The following is a 21,786-nucleotide window of genomic DNA, read 5'->3' as shown; positions in this document are numbered from 1 at the left end:
GGCTTATCTACCAGTAATCTCAGTTGTCAATTCCACAATTCTGTCAATGTTTAAATATGAATTTACTCGACTCGAAAATGCACTAATGGGAACTGGGTGTGGGTGGTGGCACACGCCTTTAACCCCAGAGGCCTCTGAGTTCAAGTGACGGCTGTTACAGAGAGAAACCCTATAAAATAAAGGCGGCAACTGTTGAGATGTAGTCTTTATTATAACTTAATCGTATAAAATTGAAAAAAAAAATTCATGCTGGCCTTCTTGCGTATACAAACCACATACAACCACAGGACATGGTAAGCGTGGAGAATGGAGAAGACCTAAATCAGATGCGAAAGCACCCACTGTACGTGTTGGTATTTCTCTCTCTAGAGGCTTCTGTTGACTTGAGTCCATGTGTGATCCTGAACCACCACCACGGCCTGATTGGTTAACACTTCGTGGAAAACAAAAGGAGAGATGAGCTAAAATGTAATTTAATGAAGGTGATGATCAAGCTGGTGCTTAGATGGGCTGCATCACTAAAAGAAGGTAGCCTGAATGAATAGTACTGAGAACTCGCAGAGCTGATGGAAGGCTTCCGCCCATCATAGCACATGACAACCTCTTTAAAGTACTCTAGTTCAAAAGAAAGCCTTGGGGACAATTTTATGACCAAACTTCCTGTGACAGAATCTAGTCATGACTTGAGCTTCAGGATGGATCCAGTTTCCTTTTCTTCAGGTCCTGGATCTTCATATGAGAGTCAGAGTTTCCTGTGAAAGATAAATGTTTAAAATGCTGCAGCCTTGACTTTAAGCAGTAGCTAATCTAATCATCTCTGGATTGTATAGGCTAGCAACTCTCATTCAGACAATACACAGAATGAGAGTGACCACTGTTTGTCATTCTTAAGACAGTTGTCTAGATCTAGTCAGGCCTTTGCTTCCTACAAGCATGCATTTTAACATTATAAAACATTTTGATCAAAGTTCAGCAAGAACTACTCAAATTTAAAAAAAAAAAGTTGTAATATCGTACTAGGCTGCATTCAGAGTCATCTCATCCTAGATCTAAAGAGTAGGTCTGGACTTGAAATCAAGAGCCAATAGCTCAAATACTCTACCCGTACTGCTTGCATTCCATCCAGCTTTTTTTGATAAAGATCTTAATATGTAGTCCTCACTGGCCTGATTGAACCCAGGGCCTTGCAACACACTAAGCAAGTTTAGTATTGAGCTAACTACCCAGCCCACAGAACTCATCTATACTTCACTATACAGCTCAGGCTGACCTCAGACTCAGTGGAAATCCTGTCTAAGCCTCCTGAGTGCTGGGATTACAGGCATGTTGCCACTGTGTACTGTTTCTCCCAACAATTATTTTCCCCAAGATTAAAAAATATATATTTTGGTGGATGTTTTGCCTACATGTATGTCTATGCACCATTTACATGTCTGATGTCCAGAGTCCAGAAAGAGGGTGTTCAATCCCTTGGACCTGGAGTTGTAGGCAGTTGTGAGCCAATACATGTGTGCCAGGAGCTAAATCCTGGTCCTCTACAAGAATAGTATGCACTGGTAACTGCTGAGCCATCTTTCCAGTCCCCCTAATTCAATTTCTTAAAATGAACTAGCTCCCTCTCTTTAGATTTTATAGAATCAAACCCAGGATTTTTGTTCTTCCAAAGATCTCTGCTACCTAGTACATGCTGGTAAGTGCTGCAAGTCTGCAGGTGCCCAGCTCCAGGTTTTTCTGGTGGCATCTGGTGGCAAAGGCTGTGTAGGACACCATCCTGAATCACCTCCTGGTGGTTGAGGGCTCGGGTGGTAGAAGTTTGGGGTGATTCTGGTCTAGACAAAGGCTTAATAATGTCCTCTAAATCTGGAGTCAGGTCCCACATTTCAGGGTTGTCTTCAGGGTTATCTACAGAGAGAACCACAGTATTACAACAGCTTCCATGTTTTGACAGGTGTGACGGTGCACATGGCAACCAGTAGTGAGCAGGAAGGTGGACAGTTCCATGACAGCCTGTCTTATGGTTAAAAAAGAAAAAAAATCGGGCTTTCAATTCCCTCTGATAAATCTGCATTTTTTTTTTTTTGTTCCAACAAATACCCCAAGTCTTTTGTTAGAGAACATGTATCAGATCCACTGTCAGTCAATTTGGGAACCTCTTTCTATTTTTATAAATCTTTACAGCACTAAAAATCAGATGAGTTCCAAAGAGATGGCTAATCAGGTAAAGTCACTTGCCACCAAATCTAACAACCTGAGTTCAAGACCCAGGACCCACATGGTAGTAGGAGAGAACTGACTACAAGATGAAATCTACGGGCTGAGGATGTAGCTCAATGGCAAAGCACCTGCCTAGTGTCACAAGGGCACAGGTTTAATCCCAGTACTGCACCTAACCCTCCCCCAAAAAACTTGAGTTCTATATCTGCCAAAAATTACACAGCACAGTAACTTACACATACTCCTAAATGTTTACTGGTTAATTCTTAAGTGATTTACCTGGGAAGATGGCTTTCTCCCTGAGGAGTTCTGAAGCAGCAGTTATGGGGGTACTGTGTTTCGGAGGAGGGGCTGGAATCACTGCTATAGTGTGCACAGGAGAAAAAGGACAAGCCAGAGGTCACATTAATTTGTCAACTCCAGGATGAAGTCTATTCCCCTCTTGCACAGATATACCTGGGAGTGTTCAGGTTCCTAACTCCTTGGCCTACCTCCAACTCTGTATGTCTACCAAAGTGGGGGGAACCAGGTGTTTTCTTTGGTATTTTGTTTTTGAGAGATAGAGTCTCTCATGTAGCTCTGGCAGGTCTTAAACTCCTATACAGCCAAGATGATCTTGAATATCTGATTCTCCTAGTGTAACAGCAGTGTGCCACTACCACACCAGAACTTGGGACACCAGGCAAACATTTTACCGTCTGAGCAAAACCCCAACCCATTTTCCTGTCAACAGCAAAGGCAGGGGGGTGGTATGAGTCTTCCAGCCCAGTGGTTCTGGGACAGAGCAGTGCATCCTGAATCCCATCCCTGCCCTTCAAGCTCCTGGCATGGCCAGAAGCCAAACTTTTAGGCTAACTCATTACTCAGGATGTGCCCAGAATGGTGATATGTTTTGGTTTGTTTGTTTGTTTTTTTCCTACGTTAATGTTGCATTGGGTTAAGGGGTGAGAACCAGCATATAACCTGTCTCTTGCACCTTCACTACAGAGAAAAAGGGCAAACGTTCTCTGGACCAGAAAAGTACTTAATAAATGTTGGCACATCAGAAATATCTAATTCTGTGAAATCCGAGCTCAGGTTAATTTAAGCTCCTGAGTAAAGAATCTGCTAAAACCTCCAGTTATCTTTCAGCTTTGTCTTATATTCAAAAGCCATCCAAGAGGCAAGTTTCCTAATGCAGAGACAAAGCAATTCTTTACTTGAAATTTCAAATTCCAGAAGATGGGGAGGGGCCTCATTATGTATTCCAGGCCAACTTGGAGCTCATTGATCCACCTGCCTCTGCCTCCCAAGTGGTGCAGATTATGTCAATCATGGCCGATGACCTCCCTGAAAATCCCTCGTCTTTAGAACTGGTAAGGAGCAGAGCATATTTTACCATCCTAATTCCATGGGGTCATCTGTCCTACATGGAACTCTGAGAAGCCCTAGCGAGGCACGGCCTGGAGGGAGTCACAGCCTCCCCGTCACACATCCTCACACACCCTCAGGTTCGGCTTCCACCTCTGCAGCAGGTGCCTGGCCCTGCAGGCGAGCCTCCATCCGCTGGCGGAACTGCTGCTGCAGCTGCTTCTGCCGGAGCTTCCGGAGCTTCCGCTGGTGAATGGCATCACTCTCCCCGGTGGCGGCCAGACTGCTGCAAACCAAGTTAACCACAAAGGACCCGGCTTGAAGAAGCACACAAACCACTTGGTTTCAAAGGCAGGAGTGGAAGCAACCAAAGCCAGGCTAAAAGGGGCGGAAGAGGAAAGGGAAGGAACCTGAGTCCAGTACCAGGAGCTGCTGCAGTCCTTAGCCCCCTGCAGCCTACTGTCCGAATCATGTGGGTGGCTTGGTCTGCAAGGGGAGGTTGCTTCTTGTGGTTTTGAGGGTCCCAGTGCTTCATTCTGTCGGCAGCTGTTATATCTTGCCTGTTCCACAGATGGTTCAAAATCTTCTCTCTTTGTTTTAGCTAAATCCACTTCAAGAGGGAGCTAGAAAGAAAGGAAAAGAGGTAGAAAAACTGAAGGCACCCCATACCCAGCTCCCCCCCCCCCCCCATCACGCACATCCGCAGACATACTGCTTGATGATCCTTGACCTATCTGTTCCCACACCAATGGCAAACTCCTGGGCCCAGGCAAGCCTGAGCAGCTGGGGCTGCAGATAGCTGACATTTTTGTTGTTGTTTTGTGCTTGTTTTTTTTTTTTTTTTTTTTTTTTTTCAAAGAGAGGGTTTCTCAGTAGCTATGTAAGCCCATGTAGCCAGTTCTGGAACTTACTCTGTAGTCCAGGTTGGTCTTGAATTCACAAAGATCTGCCTGCCTCTGCCTCCCGAGTGCTGGGATTAAAAGCATGCGCCACCACTGCCCAGCGACATCTGACATATTTTAACAAGAGCAGTTCATTTGTATTTTGAACTGTTCTGTATCAGTAATAAGTTTCAATAAAGATTAAATGCTTTTGATGAAAATAGTCTATATAGTCTAACTTGACTCTTTCCTTGGTGGCTGATCTGTCTTTGCGGTATACGTATCCCTTTTCCTTTGCGCTTTAGGAGGCACTGGCAGCGAATAGCTGCAAGCTCAAGGCAACCTGAGGTACAGCTTGAGACACTGTCTTAGAAAAAAGGAAAGAGAACTGGAAGGAAGGCAGAAGGGAGAGGGGAAGGAAAAGAAAATAGAGTCCTTCAGATTCACCAAGACAAGTAGCAGCACAAAGAAATACAAAGTTCTCAAAAAAAAAAAATGCTGGCATACACAGAAAAATGTCACTGTAATGCTCCTACACAGAATTTAAAGAGCAAAGCAATAAAAGAAAATTTTTAATTAAAAAAAAAAAAACTGCAGGCGGAGGTGGCGCACACCTTTAATCCTAAGTACTCAGGAGGCAGAGGAAGGCGGATCTCTGTGAGTTTGAGGCCAGCCTGGTCTACAAGAGCTAGTTCCAGGACAGGCTCCAAAGCTACAAACCCTATCTCAAAAAACAAAAACAAAAAAACCTGCCAGATATGGTGGGGCACACCCTTAATCCCAGCACTTGGGATGCAGAGGCAGGCAGCTCTGAGTTCCAGACCAGCCTCAGCTATACCCTAAGACCCTGGGTCAACAAAACTCAAAGCCTACAGCAATGAATATATCATATATAAAGTAGTTTTATTATCAACTGGAGTTAAACTGATGCCATTTTAAAGCAACTATTAACACTAACATGATTTATGCAACTGCAATGGAAACTACAAGGAAATTATCTAAGAATGTACACAATGCAATATGAAGAATCAAATCAGCCATACAAAAAATTCAAAACAAAGGAAGGCAAAGGTCCAAGAACAAAAAAAAAACAAAACCAGAAAAATGGAAATAACAACCACCCTATCGGTAACTGTTTTAAATGGTTACAGAATCTGTATCCAACTACATTGTCACCTACAAGGACCTGAGTTTGATATTCAGCACCCATATAAAAGCTGGGTGGGGTAACAAATGCCTATAATACCAACCCTGAAGGATCCCTTGAGCTCAATGGCCAACCAGTGTATCCTAACTGCTGAGCTTCAGGTCAGTGAGAGACCCTGTCTCAAATATAAGGCAGAGCAACTGAGAAAGACAGCTAACGTCTTACCTCTAGCCTCCACAGGCAAATGCATACATACACATGAACATGAACTGTCACATGGGAGAGGAGTCAGTGGATACTGCTGAGAACCCTAGATCTCCCCAGACCAAAGGAGGAGGTTGGTAAATGTCTATACTTTTCAGAAGAACCAGCTCAACACAAACTAAGTCCTAAGTTAAGACTTCAAACTCTTAGGGAAAAAACAGCACTGGATATGGTGTAAGACACCAAAAGTGGGACTCAAGAGATGGTTCAGTGGTTAAGAGCACTTAGGACCCAGGTTCAACTCCCAGAAACTACTCAGCAAACACTTGGCAGCTTGCAGCTGTCTGTAAGTCCAATTCCAACAGATGCAATACCTTCATACAAAACTGCAATGCACATGAAATAAATATAAATTATTAAAAAAAGACACTAATAGCATTGGGCAGTGGTGGTACCAGCCTTTTTTCCCAGCACTTAGAAGGCAGAAGCAGGTGGCTTAGAGTTTGAGAACAACCTAGTCTACAGAGCAAATTCCAGGACAGCCAGGGCTGCCTCAAAATAACAAAAAAAATAAAAATAAAAAAAAAAATAAATCAAAAAATAAAATAAAACAAAATAAAAATAATCTTACAACATATATGGAATGGGAGAAAACATTTGTATATCTTATTAACAGATAAAGTATTTAATGTTGAGAATATTTAAAGAGCTACCATCACTCAACAGCAAAAATACCGAATAACCCATTAAAAATGGCAATGGAAGCTGGGCGGTGGTGGCACATGCCTTTAATCCTAGCACTCGGGAGGCAGAGGCAGGCGGAGCTCTGTGAGTTCGAGACCAACCTGGTCTACAGAGCTAGTTCCGGGACAGGCTCCAAAGCCACAGAGAAACCGCCTCGAAAAACAAAACAAAACAAACAAAAAAAAATGGCAATGGACTTCAATCTCTCACAAGACGATTCCCAGATGGCCAACAAGCTTCTGAAAGACAACAATGCTGCTGACATGATGGACACATGAAGCAAAACTCTACTAAAGCAATAGAAGAGTAAGGTCATGGAGAGCAGACTGTACAGTAGGGACTGTATCAGGGTGGAGATTTCTCAAAAGAAACAAAATAGGAGACACATGACCCGGCACTCACACTTGTAGGTACCTATCACAAAACTGAAGACAGCGCTTCTATGGAAATTTACACGTCTCTGTTCCCAGCAGCAATACAACAGTCAAGAGGTAGATAGACAGACAACCACAGTGTATGTTCTCAGGACTGGCATACATACACACAAACACACACACACACACACACATGAGGAAAAGAAGAAAGTCTTGTCAGAAGCCAAATGACACTCCTCTGGTTCCTGTGGTAAAAGGATGGGGCAGCACCTGACAAAGCTCTCAAGGAGACCAAATCTGCCCCAATTCCTGCAACTCTAGCCACATCTACCACACAGCACTCCTGAGGCTGGTACTAAGATCCCACAGATAGGCAGTGACAGACAGAATGGAGGTACGCACCTCACAGCCACCAGAGCTCAGAGCAGAAAGACAGCTAGTGTGAACACGTATAGGGAACAGCAATAGTGGGAGAAGGCCCTGCATGGCTCTCTGTTCATGAGGGGCATTATAAACCTGGCCAGGTCACATCGGCTAGCCTCAACCTTCTGAATCTGAAATAACCATTCTAGATGCTGCCAAACGCTGAGTCCTCCCTTCTCCTTCCTGCAGCTACACTCAAGGACATACTGGAGCAGTTGCATGCTGTGATAGCAAGCGCCTGCACCCCACTCCTCGCTGTTCACATACCTGTCGTGGAAGCTTATTTAGTGACCTCAGGTAGTCTTTGTCCAGAATGCAGTTTCCAAGTGCATTCCCAAAACTCCTACAATGACAAAAAGCCAGACAGTTCAGTTACATCTCACAGTTACAACACTACAAAGCTGCAACACAGGAGAGGAAATGGGCCCTAGTTGAGTGAGACACAATGGACCATGTCACATTCCTGCATTACACTAGCTTCTGAGAGCAGAGCAGTGACCTGACACAGATTTCCAAAGGGACATTGAGTGCTATGAAGCCCACACACAGCCCACCTGATAAAGGCCAGGCCTCTAGGGAGTGGGGCAGACCTGATGGGATCTTAGGAGCTGGGGGCCAGTGAGAGGTGTTAGGTCACTGAAGATTTGCCCTCTGGGAGTACAGATCACGGGGTTTGTTTTCTGGGTTTTTTTGTTTGTTTTTTAACCTCTCCACCCCAGACCCACAACAATATGGCAAATCAATCCTGAACTGAGGCAAACTAAATTTTGAGTCAGTGTATTCGGAAGAAAGGAACCAGCACTGCCACTGCAGACAGTGTAGTCAGATGCAGCCCTGCAACCACGGGAAAGTACAGAAGCATCAGGATAGAATGAGACTTATCTTCTCACATTATTAGATCTCTGACCCAAGGAAACGGGCCACTTCTGAAAGATGAGCTGACATGAGGTGGCTGGAGCCCAGCTCCTTCTTACCTGAGTGCCCGCTTCAGCCCGTCAGTCACAGCCTCCTTCCTAGCCTTCTCCAGTGACAAAGCCTTTGACCTGAGGCCCTCACTAACTCCATAACCCACGTCCTCATGATAGGACCCGTCCTGAGGTAGAAAGGGGCATTGTTGGAGCTCTAATATGGGAGCTATGGTCCTCTTCCCTGAGCAACAGCACTCAAAAAAACAAAGAAACCAATACCACTACTACCCCCACCACCCCCAGGCTGTGGCTCCAGGACCCTACTGAAGAGACAACAGCACAGAGCTTAAGCTATCCATTTCTAGCCGGCGATGGTGGTGCCCGCCTTTAATCCCAGCACTTGGGAGGCAGAGGCAGGCGGATCTCTGTGAGTTCGAGACCAGCCTGGTCTACAAGAGCTAGTTCCAGGAAGGCTCCAAAGCTACAGAGTAACCCTGTCTCGAAAATATATATATATATATAAATTTCTAGAAGTGTTGTCTGGAACAGATCTGCTTGGAAACATGCTTGTGGTCAGTGCCAAGTCTTTAAAGCTGTGAGGTCAATAGAAATTGACCAAAAACAACAGTTTAACAGTTTCTCTCTCTCTCTCTCTCTCTCTCTCTATATATATATATATATATATATATATATATATATATACACACACACAATATATATATATTTTAGAAACACAATGGAGTTATAAATGGAATTTCCAGTCATAAATATATTAGGACAATGACATTTCTGATAAGAGTGCAGCTTAGGACAGCACAATCCTGTAACTCAGGAACTGGAACTGTAAACCGCCAGTTTCGGCATAACCTAGGCTCTATGTACTGAGACTTTATTGAAGCTGGTGGGAGCACATGCGTGTCATTTCAGTCCACAGGAGGCAGAGAAAGAAGCCTGAGCCTAAGGTACCCAGGATCTGCATGGTGAGATGTCTCAACCTTCCTTGTGTTGTGAGGACTCCCCACCATAATAGCATTTTGTTGCTACTTCATATCTGTAATTTTGCTACTGTTATGAATTATAATGCAAATATCTGATATGCAGCTATCTTAGGTGACCTCTGTGAAAGGGTCGTTTGACCCCCCATAGGTTGAGAACCGCTGATCTAAACTGAAGTAAGGGCTATGGGACACAGCACTGCTTCAAATAAATGATAGAATTTAATCCCCTATGGCACTTAGGTTGTTACATTATAAAAAGATTTTCCACTGTTAAGTTACACACTTACATACACATATACACACTACACACACACTCCTTTTATATTTATGTGGTCAAACTTTTGTGCATCAACGTAAGATGAGTTGAGACACAACACATCCTGTCAACACTCTCTTGAGGGCAGGCGCACAGGACATTTGAATACTGCCATCCTAGGCACCCTGGTTAAGACACACCCTCCCTGCTCACTCTGTCTACTCAGTCCTCCCAGGCAGCAGTGGCACCCCACCCCCTCACCTTTAACTGCACCCTTACAAAGGCACAGACTCCCACGTAGAATTTGCCATTGTTGAGGTCAACAAAATCTAGGAATGGGAAAGAGAACCAGTTGGAAAGACACTGTTCCCTGCACCTAGTTACTTTCCTTGGCTGGCAACCAACCCACCTACCCAAACCCTGACACACTAAACTCTCTAAGCAGGGGAAAACCAGCTATGAAATAATGAGCATAAAGCAGTCAGCACACGCAGGGAACATACCCACATTCTGCTGGGTGATGGAGTGTGCCCAGCCATTGTAACCAAACATCTCATTGGCCAGGTTAATCACCCGATGACCTTCAATGTAACACACCTAGAAAATACATTTTTAAGAAAAAGCTATTAAAATGTCCTTGGTGTTGGTATTTTTAAGTGTCAATTAAAATTCATTTATTCCTCGTATGTTTTTGGCAAAACTTCCTTTCCACAGGAAATCTCAATGCAAGTATTTCAGAGACTTTTGGAAAAATCAAACTAGAACTATCAGTCAATCTCTGGGAAGGGACCAGCCTCAGAAACTTCAGGCTGACCTATGGCACAGCTTCCGGAGGACCAAAACCACACACAGCTTCAGCATGAGCAGCTCTGGGGCAGCATAAGCTTTCCAGCAGGAGGCCAGGACGCCGTCCTTCAGCAACAGAAGAAGATTGTTAAAACTGGAAGCAAGGTTTGGTGTGCTGGCTTGTTGTGGGACGTTACTTTCACTATGTATAGATGTGCTGCATTTGTTTAATTACATAAAGATGCGTTGCTGTTTCACCTTGCCTGCCTTAGGCACCTGACTGGCCTAATAAAAAGCTGAATAGACAGAGGAGGCAGAGGAGGGACAGGTCGGGCTGGTGGGCAGAAAGAATAAACAGGAGAAGGAATCTTGGCTTGAGAGGAGAGAGGACAAGGGAAAAAGTGAGGAACACATCTGGGCCCAGAAGGCAGACAGGTGCCAGACAGACAGACATGGACTAGGACATATAGAAAGAAAAAAAAAAGTAGCCAGGCAATGGTGGTGCACGCCTTTAATCCCAGCACTCGGGAGGCAGAGGCAGAGGCAGGCGGATCTCTGTGAGTTCGAGACCAGCCTGGTCTACAGAGCTAGTTCCAGGACAGGCTCCAAAGCCACAGAGAAACCCTGTTTCGAAAAAAAAATAAAAAGAAAGAAAAAAAAGCAAAAAGTCTGAGGCAAAACAAAGATGAAGAGAAACAGGTTAAAATAAATTATAAGAGCTAGTGAGAGAAGATAAGGCTGAAAATTCACAGCTAATAATAATTCCTCATGTCATGACTGGGAGCTGGATGGCAGTCCCAAAGAAAGTATGCTACAGTTGCACACGCCTTTAAACCCAGCACTTGGGAGGCAGAGGCAGGAGGATCGCTCCAAGTTCAAGGCCTGGTCTATAAAGTGAGTTCCAGAACAGCCAGGACTATACAGAGAAACACTGTCTGGAAAAACCTAAAAGGGAAGGGGAGGGGAGGGGAGGGGAAGGAAGGGGAGGGGAGGGGAGGGGAGGGAATGAAATTAAAAGCAAGTAGTAAAGAGAACATTTAAAGATGAGATAAAAATCTCAACATGGAATTTACAGCAACCTCAAGACAGTGTTTGGGCCACTACAAATGACAAAGAAGTCTGAAACCCACCCCTTCCAGAGGTACGAGGTCTCCAGTAATAGGGAACAAGAGCCTCTCAATCTGTGGAATCTAGTAAAAGCAATAGGCAGAATTTCTCTATCAGCTGCTAGATATGTGCCCAAGACTCAACTTACCTTCTGGCCTCCTCCAGCCATGCGGCTGCTGATGTACTCTGGGCCCAGCCTCTGCCTCAGAGCCCTCTGGATGGCCTGGTATTCTTCGGCTGTGTACTGGCTCTACAATCCAGAAGGGGAAATCTCCCTGAGTTTCCCGACACAGCTCCTCTTGCTCTCTTGAGAACTGAGAAGAGCTAACTGTAGATTAGAGCACCCACCTAGCACAGGAGGCTCTAGGTTCCACCCTCAGCCCAGGGAAAAGTACTGGACATATCATGCATACATGTATCAAAGCATCGAATGGTAGCCTATAAAAAAGCCTAACTTTATGCACGCATTACACATTGCTTTAAGTCAGGTAGTGGTGGTGTACACCTTTAATCCCAGCACTGAGGAGGGAAAGTCAGACGGAGCTCTGTGAGTTTGAGGCCAGCCTGATCTACAGAGCAAGTTCCAGGACAGCCAGGGCTACACAAAGAAACCTTGTCTCCAAAAACTGGAAAAAAAAAAAATGTAAACAGGTCGTGGTGGCATACCCTTTTAATCCCAGCACTCGGGAGGCAGAGGCAAGTGAATCTCTGAGTTTGAGATCAGCCTGTCTACATAGTGAGTTCTAAGATAGCTACGGCTCTGTAGAGAGGCCCTGTCTCGAAAAACAAAAACAAAAAAATTTAATACAAAAATGTTGCTTTTAACATAGTATCGCCGCTATCCTTCTTAAACTTTCTCAAGCTAGGTTAGGTTTTGATTTTTTTGCTTTGTGGAGCTAGGAACAGACCCCAAGGTCTCCCACAGGCTAAGCAAGCTCTCTCACTGAGGGGGCTCCAATCCTCTGAAGCAGAGCTAGGAAACCCAACTTACCACCTCAGAGCCCAAACCTCACTCCACAGGCAAGGCAAAAGGAGTAAAGCTCTTACAATACCCACTTCCACAATTCCCATCTCTCAGCGAAACAAATATATCATGGCTGATCTTTGGGGTTTATTCCCTTGTCTTGTTTAAATTAGGTAAGTCCTAACAATTCTTTGATAAAGACAGAATTTGGATAGACAAAACAAGAATTTTTCACACAATTTCTTTTCTGTTGTTGTTGTTTGGTTTTGGAGACAGGGTTTCTCTTGGAGCCTGTCCTGGAACGAGCTCTTGTAAACCAGGCTGGCTTCAAACTCACAGAGATCCGCCTGCCTCTGCCTCCTGAGTGCTGGGATTAGAGGCGTGGGCCACCACGACCCAGTTCATGCACAATTTCTACACACAGAGAAGCATCCCATACACGTACCATACTCTATCTACATTATACATTCAAATAGGGTAAAATTTTATAACACATGAACACAAAAATTTACACCTAAATGTAATCCCTTGTACTACAAGTTTTTAAACGTTTTATTACATTTCTCAAATGTATTTATTTTGCATATGTATACGTAAGTACAAAGTAGCACAGTGTGACATGAACTCAGAGGACAACTAGCAGGAGTCACTTCTTCCTCTACCGGATCCCAAGGACAGATCTCAGGTCGTCAGGCTTAGCAGCAGGGGCCATCTGCTGAGCCACCTCACTGGCCCTACTATTAGACTTTACTGCAAAGCTCACGAGTAGACTAAGTCACTAGAAGACCTTGGGACAAAATGACAAAATATAGCACCATGCTGGGGGTACAATACCTCAGTGGTAGAGCTCTAAATTCAATCCTCAGTGCTGCAAACCAAAACAGCAAAGCCCCTAAAACACTGCATCAAAGGAGAAGGGAGTCCAGAAAAACTCACACGCAGGAGGACAGTATCACTTCATCCTAACTCTCCTCACTCAGACTTCAGAATGAAGCAGCTAGTTACCTGCCCAAAGCACAACACAGACTTCCCACCAGCAAAGGGAGAATGGTTGTCACAACCTCTGTGGACCGCTTCCTCAGCTCCAGCCATGTTGACTCTGTTTAAATAAAGCAGAATTGGGGAGTGGATTAGGAGACAGATTCAGAGGAGAAGCAAAGATAAGAGCTTCCTGTGTTCTGTTACACATCTGGGTTTTGGCTGGCTAGTTTTTGTTTGTTTTATTTTAATGTAAATATTGTAAATTGTTATTGTTTTCTTTCTTAGCTGGTACTATGAAACAGACTTTGATTTCTGTATGCTAATTATATATTTTGTGGCATTCTGAAATCATTTATCACATCTTCAAGAATATTCTGGTATAGTCTTTGTGGTGTTTTAAGTATAGGTTGTTGGCATCTGCAAATAGAAACATCTGTATTTCTTCACTTAAAAAATAATTGGGCTAGAGAGATGGCTCAGGGGTTAAGAGCACTGACTGCTTTTCCAGAGGTCCTGAGTTCAATTCCCAGCACCCACATGGAAGCTCACAACTGTCTGTAACTCCAGCTCCATGGGATCCAATGCTCACGGCAAAACACAATGCACATAAAATAAAATTAAAAAAAGAAAAAGAAAAAAGCCCCAAGTTGGTTGACATTACCAAACTGGGTTCAAAACAAACAAACAAACAAACAAATAAAACATTAATATAAAGCTCAAAAAAATAGAGGAAAAAGCAAGAGCCTCTATCCCAAATCAAATAAAGCACTTACTTAGGGGACAATGTCTCTCAGGGGTCAGGTAGGATCTGCCAAGACACAGATAAACCTAGCTATTCTTCCAGTTAACACATGTACTATTGTGGGCTAGAAAAGGTAAATGTTTACACTGAGAACATATGGTGTTATATCAGTATTACAATGTTATCAGTATTACAGAATTCTTGCTATGGATAATTTTACATAATTATATAATTTCTTCTTCCTCACCTCCAATACCTCCCATAACTCCCCCACCCACAAACTTCATGGCTTTCTTCCTTTTACATACATAACAAACATACATACATGAATAAATATATAAACACAAGCCTACCGAGTCTGTTTATGGGGCATGTATGTCTATGATTTCAGGGCTGATCACTTGGTACTGGATAATCACTTGGTACTTTCTGGGAAAGACTTATTCTCCCTCCTTCAACAGTCAATTGCCTATAGCTCTTCATCTAGAGGTGGAGCCCTGTGAGAGCTTCCCCCATCCAAGTTGGCATGTCAATTGGTCCTGTAGCTGCCCATGTTTTAGTAAGGCAGCAAAACTGAGATGTCACATAGTGTAATGTCCTTGTCATGTAAAAGACACTGTTACAGCAGACTTCCTGGTCTTCTGGTCCTTACGATCTTTCCGACTCTTCTGAGATGTTCTCTATGGAAGATGTTCTAATAGTTCAAATCTTTTTTTTTTTTTTGAGACAGCATTTCTCTATGTAACAGTCCTAGCTGTCCTGAAACTCACACTGTAGACCAAGCTGGCCTTGAACTCACAGAGATCCACCTGCCTCTGCCTCCCGTGGGCTGGGATTAAAGGTGTGCACCACCACCGCCCAGTTAAATTCAAATCTTTTTAAAATCAATTTTAATTCTGTACCTATGTGTCTGTGTGTGGGTATGTGAATGAGTGAAGGTGCCCATGGAGGCCAGAAGCATCAGATCCCCTGGAGCTGGGGCTAAAAGTGGCTGTAGGCACCTGATGATGAGCATTGGGAACCCAAGCCAGTTCTCCCCAAGAGCAGAAACCACTGAACCAGCCAGCCAGGCCCAGGCCAATGATATAGCTTAAGTGTTCAACATCCTTAGCCACCAAAGAAAGGTAAACTAAAACTACTGAGATTCCATCTCATTCCAGTCAGGATGGCTGTCCACAAGAAAACAGTAATTGGCTAGGAGGGAGGTCTTGGTGGGAATATAAATTAGTGCAACCAATTCAGAAATTAGTGTTGAGCATATCTCAAAGAACTAAGCTAGTTCTTTACCTCATGACCCAGCTAACCCTCTCGTAGGCATATGCCCAAAGGACTCTAGATCCAACTACAGATGCCCGTACATCTGTGTGTACGCTGCTACATTCACAAGAGAAAGGAAGTGGAATCAACCGATGGACCGTGAAAGCGGAATACACACTGGTTCAACTGAAACAGACCCTACACGCTCATTTTTTAAAGCTCCGTATCATTTCACACCAGCGAAACAGGCAAGTTCACAGATGCAAAGGAGAAGGGATGCTGGGAGTTGGGAAAACGGGAGAGGAATTAACTAGGGCTTCAGGATTTACTTAGGAGTGATGAAAATGGTGTGAAATTCGATAATGCTAAGGGTTGTGGAACCTCGAAAACGTACTAGTAACCACAGAACTGTGCCCCTTCAAGGAGTGAAGTCAGTGTATTACTGCACGCCTCATTTTTCAAAGTCCAGAAAGGCGGACTATGCGGCTACCCTGAATGTCAAATTCCCTAAGTCCACCGGTTCTTCCCAACCTCACCCAGCGACCGACAGTGACCGCCACCGCCTCCAGGCTGCCCTCCCAAGGCCAGCATCCCGACCCGGCCGGCGCCTCCTCTTGCACCGGCGGAGCCCGCAGGGAGGACAGGCTCAGCAGCCGCCGAGGACGTCCAGTCGGAAGGGCCCCACGCCCCGCCACCCCGCCGGAAACACCCACTCACGCGCCTCGGAACGCGGGGCACGCAGGAGCTCGGTCCCGGCACCGTGAGGCCAAAGGGAGCCAAGCAGGAGAGACGGAGGAGCAGGCTCAGAGCACGCCGGGAAGGAGGTCCACAAATACCCGAAGGAGGCGCCGTAAGTCAAGTCACGAGGCGACCCGAGCCGCAAAGCAATCTGTCGCAAATCATGACGCACGGGCGCGCGAGGCCAAGGAGGGATCGGCGTCCGGAGCCGCTAGCTCCGATTTTGCTACCGCCAAGCATCGGGCCGCCTTCCTCCTGCCAGGGTCGGCCTGGAGCTGCGGCAGCTCCTCTGCCTCGAAGGTCCTTGTCCTCTCCTCAAGGATGCGGCTTCATCCAAGCCCCCTGAAGCTGGCTCTTCGCCCTTCACCCCGCCTCGGTAGAGGCCCTGAGAGAGTGCTTGTTCTTCCATTCCGTCACCTCTCCTAATGCGCTCTTGAATTAGGAGGCCCTGGCAGCCCGGGGTGTGGTTTATATACTGAGAACTTGTTTTGTTTTGTTTAAAAAAAAAAAAAGTCAGACTTTTAGATTGCTACAATGTAATCAGTTCATTATCCATTATCTGGCCATTAACTCCAGGCCGATCAATGTTTTCCTAGATGGTTGACTTGACTAGTCGTTTTCCCAGGAACACAGAGTCTGAATGCCATTAATCAGTAAACCGAAAGCCTTTTAAGCTATTGTAGGGCCCAAACCTTCAACACCACCAGGATTTTTTTTTTTTTTTTTATTTCGAGACAGGGTTTCTCTGTAGTTTTTGGAGCCTGTCCTGGAACTAGCTCTTGTAGACCAGGCTGGCCTCGAACTCACAGAGATCCACCTGCCTCTGCCTCCCGAGTGCTGGAATTAAAGGCGTGCGCCACCAACGCCCGGCTCACCACCAGGATATTTACACAGGACAATGGCACCCGCTGCAAGAAGAACTCAGCGGTTTCTGGAATGAGTAGACCGCTCAACTTGCCCATCCCTTCAATAAAGAGAAAAGCATCTTTTGCCAGGCCTTGGTGGCCCTTAAATCCCAGCGCTTAGGGAGACAGAGGCTGGTGGATCCTTAAGTTCGAGGCCAGCCTGATCTACAGTGTGAGTTCCAGAACAGCCAGCTACACAGGGAAACTATGTCTCGCGGTGGTGGGGGGGGGGGGGACGGGACGGGGGGGGGGGGGGACACACCATCTTCTGAAACTGTGCTGCTGGCCAATGAAAAATGACCAAATAAACCCTTCAAGACTAAACTAGCTTGGGCTTAGAACCTGTTTCAAAATAAAGAGGGCGCTATAACACAGAAGTAGAACACTTGCCTAGCTTGTGTGAAGCACTGGGCTCAAGCCCAAGGACAGAGGAGGCCGCTATCAGCACCAGTGGTAGAGAGAGCGCCACAGTTAAGAGCCCTTGCTGCTGTTTTGAGAACCTGTCCCCACATCCAACTCTGGCAACTCGCAATAGCCTGTAACTCCAGCTTCAGGGGACCCAACACACTTTTCTGGCCTCTGAAGATACCATATACATATGACATTCATTCACACACACAAAAATGAAGCTGGGCATAGTGATGCTTCTGGCCTCCTTGGACACATGGTGTACACACATCCATGCAGGAAAAATACTCATACCCATAAAATAATAAATGTGAAAAAAGTCTACAGGAGGAAGGGGCTACTTTACCCTGGGTCCGCAGATTAAGTTGAGAAAAGGCTTGCCTCTTCCTCTATTCAGAGAACACCTTAGTTTATCTCTCAGCCAGTGTTGTCTCTTTGGCTCCAGCTAAGGTCAGGCAATTCATTTCACAGTTCCAATGAAGTCTTGCCTATCTTGGGCAAAATTTGGCTAGGGTTCCTTTTTACCATTTCTGTGCCAAATAATTTCATCTCTGTTGACACAACATACACTTTTGTTTTATTTCTGGGTCTTACATGATAGCCCAGGCTGGCCTTGAACTCACCGTATAACCAAGAGTGAGCTTGAACCGCTTAAGTGCTAGAACAAGAGGTCGATCCTGCCTCGTATATGCCTGCTGAGGACTGAGCACAGTGCTTCAGACATGCTAGGAACACTAGGCATGGACCGCCTCTCCAGTCCTTGTAGGCTTTTTAATTTTTGAGGGGGCAGGGTTCAAATACTGAGTATACACACACACACACACACACACACACACACACACACACACGGGGGAAGGGGTCAAGGACAACTTTGTGAAGTTGGTTCTCTCCTCCTACCCTGTGAATTCTGTGGGGGTGGGGCATTTCCTGTTGCCTGAAAGATATAGGACTTTCTGCTGTCTCTCTAGCTCTACGTCTGTCTGCATGCCAGCATGATGATAATGGATTGAATATCTGAACTGTAAAGTGAAGCACCACAGTTAAATGCTTTCCTTTAGCCAGAAGGTGGCGTGATGGAGGAAGGTCATTGGTTAATTATAATAAACTGCTTGGCCCGCATAGGTTAAAACATAGGTGGGAGGAGTAAACAGAACAGAATGCTGGGAGGAAGAGGAAGTGAGGTAAGACGCCTCAGACAGAGGCCATGTTCCCCTCTCCTGGGCAGACGCAATTGATGAAGCTCCAACCCAGGATGGACGTAGGCTAGAATCTTCCTGGTAAGCACACCTAGGGGTGCTACACACATTATTAGAAATGGGCTAGTCCAGGTGCGAGAGTTAGCCGAGAAGAGGCTAGATATAATGGGCCAAGCAGTGTTTAAATGAATACAATTTGTGTGTTGTTATTTCGGGTAAAGCTAGCCGGTGGCAGGAGCTGGGTGGCAAAATGCAACCCACAGCTCCCCACAACAGAATGGCACCCAGACGTGTGGACAACTGAATCCACTGAAAGCCTGAGAAAGCCTGGGGAAGAGTAAAGCATGTTTTCTTGGTAGCAGCAATTTCTCGGGTCAGGTCTGCTTGTTAGAGGCAAGCAAGTGCTCTCATCTAAGAGAGGCTTCCTGACTCAGCTTTAGCTGCAAAACCCTGCAGCTCTTAAGAGGTCCTGCCACAACACACTTAAACGGTGTTGGTGAAAAGCTGAATGCATGCTTTTAGGTTTTCAGCAGTAGCAGGAAAAAAGTTGTGCTGTTTTAAAATGCTGGCTTTCTGGGCCATCCTGCCAGGGCAAACTCTTACTGTTTGAGGCAGGAGGGCTGACTACAGAGAGAGGACTTGTGTGTTGTGCGTGGACATAATGCTGCAGCTTACTTGCTGGCAGGGACCTTGAAACACCATAGACTTGTGGCAATAAATGTGGCTACAGCGGTACCTCCGCCATGAGGCTGGAAAGCTAAGGAATGAGCTGGATCCAGCCGTCAAAGCCACGGCTTTAGTCCTACTGATATTGCTTGGTAAATTAAAGACTCATGTGGTCAGAAAAAGAGAGATATATAGTAAAGAGAGATTCAAAGACAAAGAAAACTTCTAAATGATTTACAGTGTGTTAAAAATATGTACAGGCTAAAAGTTGAAGTTCTTAAAGTAAAAAACAAAAAAAAAAGGAAGAGAGTTGTTGGGTGTGGTAGTACACACCTTCAATCCCAACACTTGGGAGGCAGAGGGAGATTAACCTCTGTGACTTCTAGGTGTGGTAGCACACGCCTTTAATCCCAATGCCTGGGAGGCAGAGACAGAGGGATCTCTGAGAGTTCAAGGACAACCAGGTCTACAGAGTTATTCCAGGTCAAAGATACAGAGAACCTGTCTCAAAAAGCAGAAAAATAAAAGTAAAAATAAACAAAATAGAGGTTAAAATAAAGCGCACAAATATGGAAAATACACAGAGAATTTTGATACTGTATGCTATTATGCTCTGTTTGAATTGTTTGAATGCTGAGGAAGGAGCAACAGCTGCTAAAAGATATTTGCTTATAAATGCTGCTGAACTAATCCAACGTAGAGATTTTGAAAATACCTTGACTTTAGAATTTGGATCTAAGGATATGATGCTTTGGAAAGGAGTTTCTTACTTTGTTTTTACAGAGGGTGAGAGTCTGTGGATTGCTTCTGTCCCAATAAGGTATGATGGACCATGCCCTCCTGAAGGGTTGCTGTGAACACCTTCAGAAAATTGCTTCGATCAACTGCCAACTGAGATGAAACTAGCACACAGGTTATACCATGAAAGACCTAATTAATGAGGCCCCCATTCAGCAGGAAGCAGTTTGGAGAGAAATAACTGTGCCCATATTCCCAAATATTTTTTATAAATGTTCTTTTACATTTAAAGGGGGATATGATATAGATATAAATAATTTACATTGATATGGATTTTGCTTTAGTGATTTAAATTTGAGGTCAATTTGGTTATATGTATATGTATTTCTGATCTTGATTAAGGTATTGTGATTGTGTAGTTCACTTAAAATGTAATGTATATAGGTTGTTAATAGATAATCATAATAGTCAAGTTTGTAGTCATGTTAGTTAAGATTTTCTAGATCTACATAGATATATTTTAGATAGGCATTCTTCATATTTTTCAAAGAATAGGGGATTTTAAATGTTTTAATAACTTAGGGTTTTTCATGACAATGAGACACTCTGCTCCTGGCAGCACCAATGTACTTCAAGAGGAAGATGGGCATCGAAGAGGCACCTTATGGAGTTGGTTAGACATTTGGGCAAGAAACTGCTCTTGCCTGGACTGTTGCATAAGCTGGACAAAAAGAACCTGCAGAGAGAGGACTACTGAACTTGCCTAAAGGTGAGATGATCTTTCAGGGTTCCTGATTCATGAAAGAGTCTGCAAGACATTCTTCAGGACAAGCAGATAGTGACTGCCTTTGAAATTTCCTGCTTCATGGAAATGTCTGCTGGATACTATGGGCCTGTAGGCCAAAGATGGATGCCCCAACGGTACAGAGGAACTTTGGGTGACTGTCCAGGCAGTGAGATGTTTTTGTCATTTCTACATTTTGAAAGTTGCTTATTTCTTGTTTGCTTAGGTAATAGTGTATCTTTCTGGAGTCTTTGGTGGATTTTAAGAATAGTTAGTTATAATTTTCCTTAGTTATGATAAAGATAAAATAGATATAAATATTGTAATTTTTACTTGATAACTTTTGTTATATGTAATTTTGCTATGTTAAAGTTAAAGCCTTCCTTTTTTTGTTTAAACAGAAAAGGGGAAATGATGGAGGAAGGTCACTGGTTAATTATAATAAAGAAACTGCTTGGCCCTCATAGGTTAAAACATAGGTGGGAGGAGTAAACAGAACAGAATGCTGGGAGGAAGAGGAAGTGAGGTAAGACTCCTCAGACAGAGGCCATGCTCCCCTCTCCCGGGAAGACGCGATCGATGAAGCTCCAACCCAGGATGGACGTAGGCTAGAATCTTCCCGGTAAGCACACCTAGGGGTGCTACACACATTATTAGAAATGGGCTAGTCCAGGTGTGAGAGTTAGCCGAGAAGAGGCTAGATATAATAGGCCAAGCAGTGTTTAAATGAATACAATTTGTGTGTTGTTATTTCGGGTAAAGCTAGCCGGTGGCGGGAGCTCGGTGGCGGAATGCAACCCGCAGCTCCCCACAACAGTGGCGCATGCCTTTAATCCCAGAACTTGGGATGCAGAGACAAGTTGATCTCTGTGAGTTCAAGGCCAGCCTGGTCTACAGAGGGAGTTCCAGGTCAGGCTCCAAAGCTACACAGAGAAACCCTGTCTCAAAAAAAGAAAACATTTTCCTTTATAAGAGTTGCTGTGGTCATGGCCTCTCTTCACAGCAACAGAAGCTC

The 21,786-nt window shown here is 44.6% G+C and overlaps 1 protein-coding gene across 8 annotated transcripts; it reads right to left on the bottom strand.

The window, feature by feature from the left end:
• Nucleotides 1-181: 181 nt before the first annotated feature.
• Rad52 (RAD52 homolog, DNA repair protein) lies at nt 182-16,180 on the bottom strand. Of its 8 annotated transcripts, none has more exons than XM_041678448.1 (12): nt 16,058-16,180; nt 13,362-13,455; nt 11,541-11,642; nt 10,003-10,096; nt 9,761-9,828; nt 8,312-8,430; nt 7,605-7,680; nt 3,988-4,187; nt 3,699-3,850; nt 2,494-2,577; nt 1,678-1,902; nt 182-752 (listed from the first exon to the last, which is right to left on the bottom strand). In XM_041678448.1, the coding sequence occupies exons 2-12, from the start codon at nt 13,446-13,448 to the stop codon at nt 691-693; spliced, it is 1,269 nt and encodes a 422-aa protein (XP_041534382.1). In that variant the 5' UTR covers nt 13,449-13,455; nt 16,058-16,180; the 3' UTR covers nt 182-690. The 8 variants fall into 8 exon arrangements, 7 of the variants coding, with proteins under 7 accessions (XP_041534382.1, XP_041534417.1, XP_041534427.1 ...); XM_041678483.1 differs by having other exon boundaries at nt 2,494-2,574; XM_041678493.1 differs by having other exon boundaries at nt 3,699-3,847.
• Nucleotides 16,181-21,786: the final 5,606 nt, after the last annotated feature.

Source organism: Microtus oregoni, unplaced genomic scaffold (assembly GCF_018167655.1).
Source record: "Microtus oregoni isolate MIOR12 unplaced genomic scaffold, Mior012 000002F_ref0000024, whole genome shotgun sequence".
NCBI lineage: Eukaryota > Metazoa > Chordata > Mammalia > Rodentia > Cricetidae > Microtus > Microtus oregoni.
Note: the sequence above shows the minus strand (reverse complement) of the source record. Positions and strands in the feature narration are given on the sequence as shown.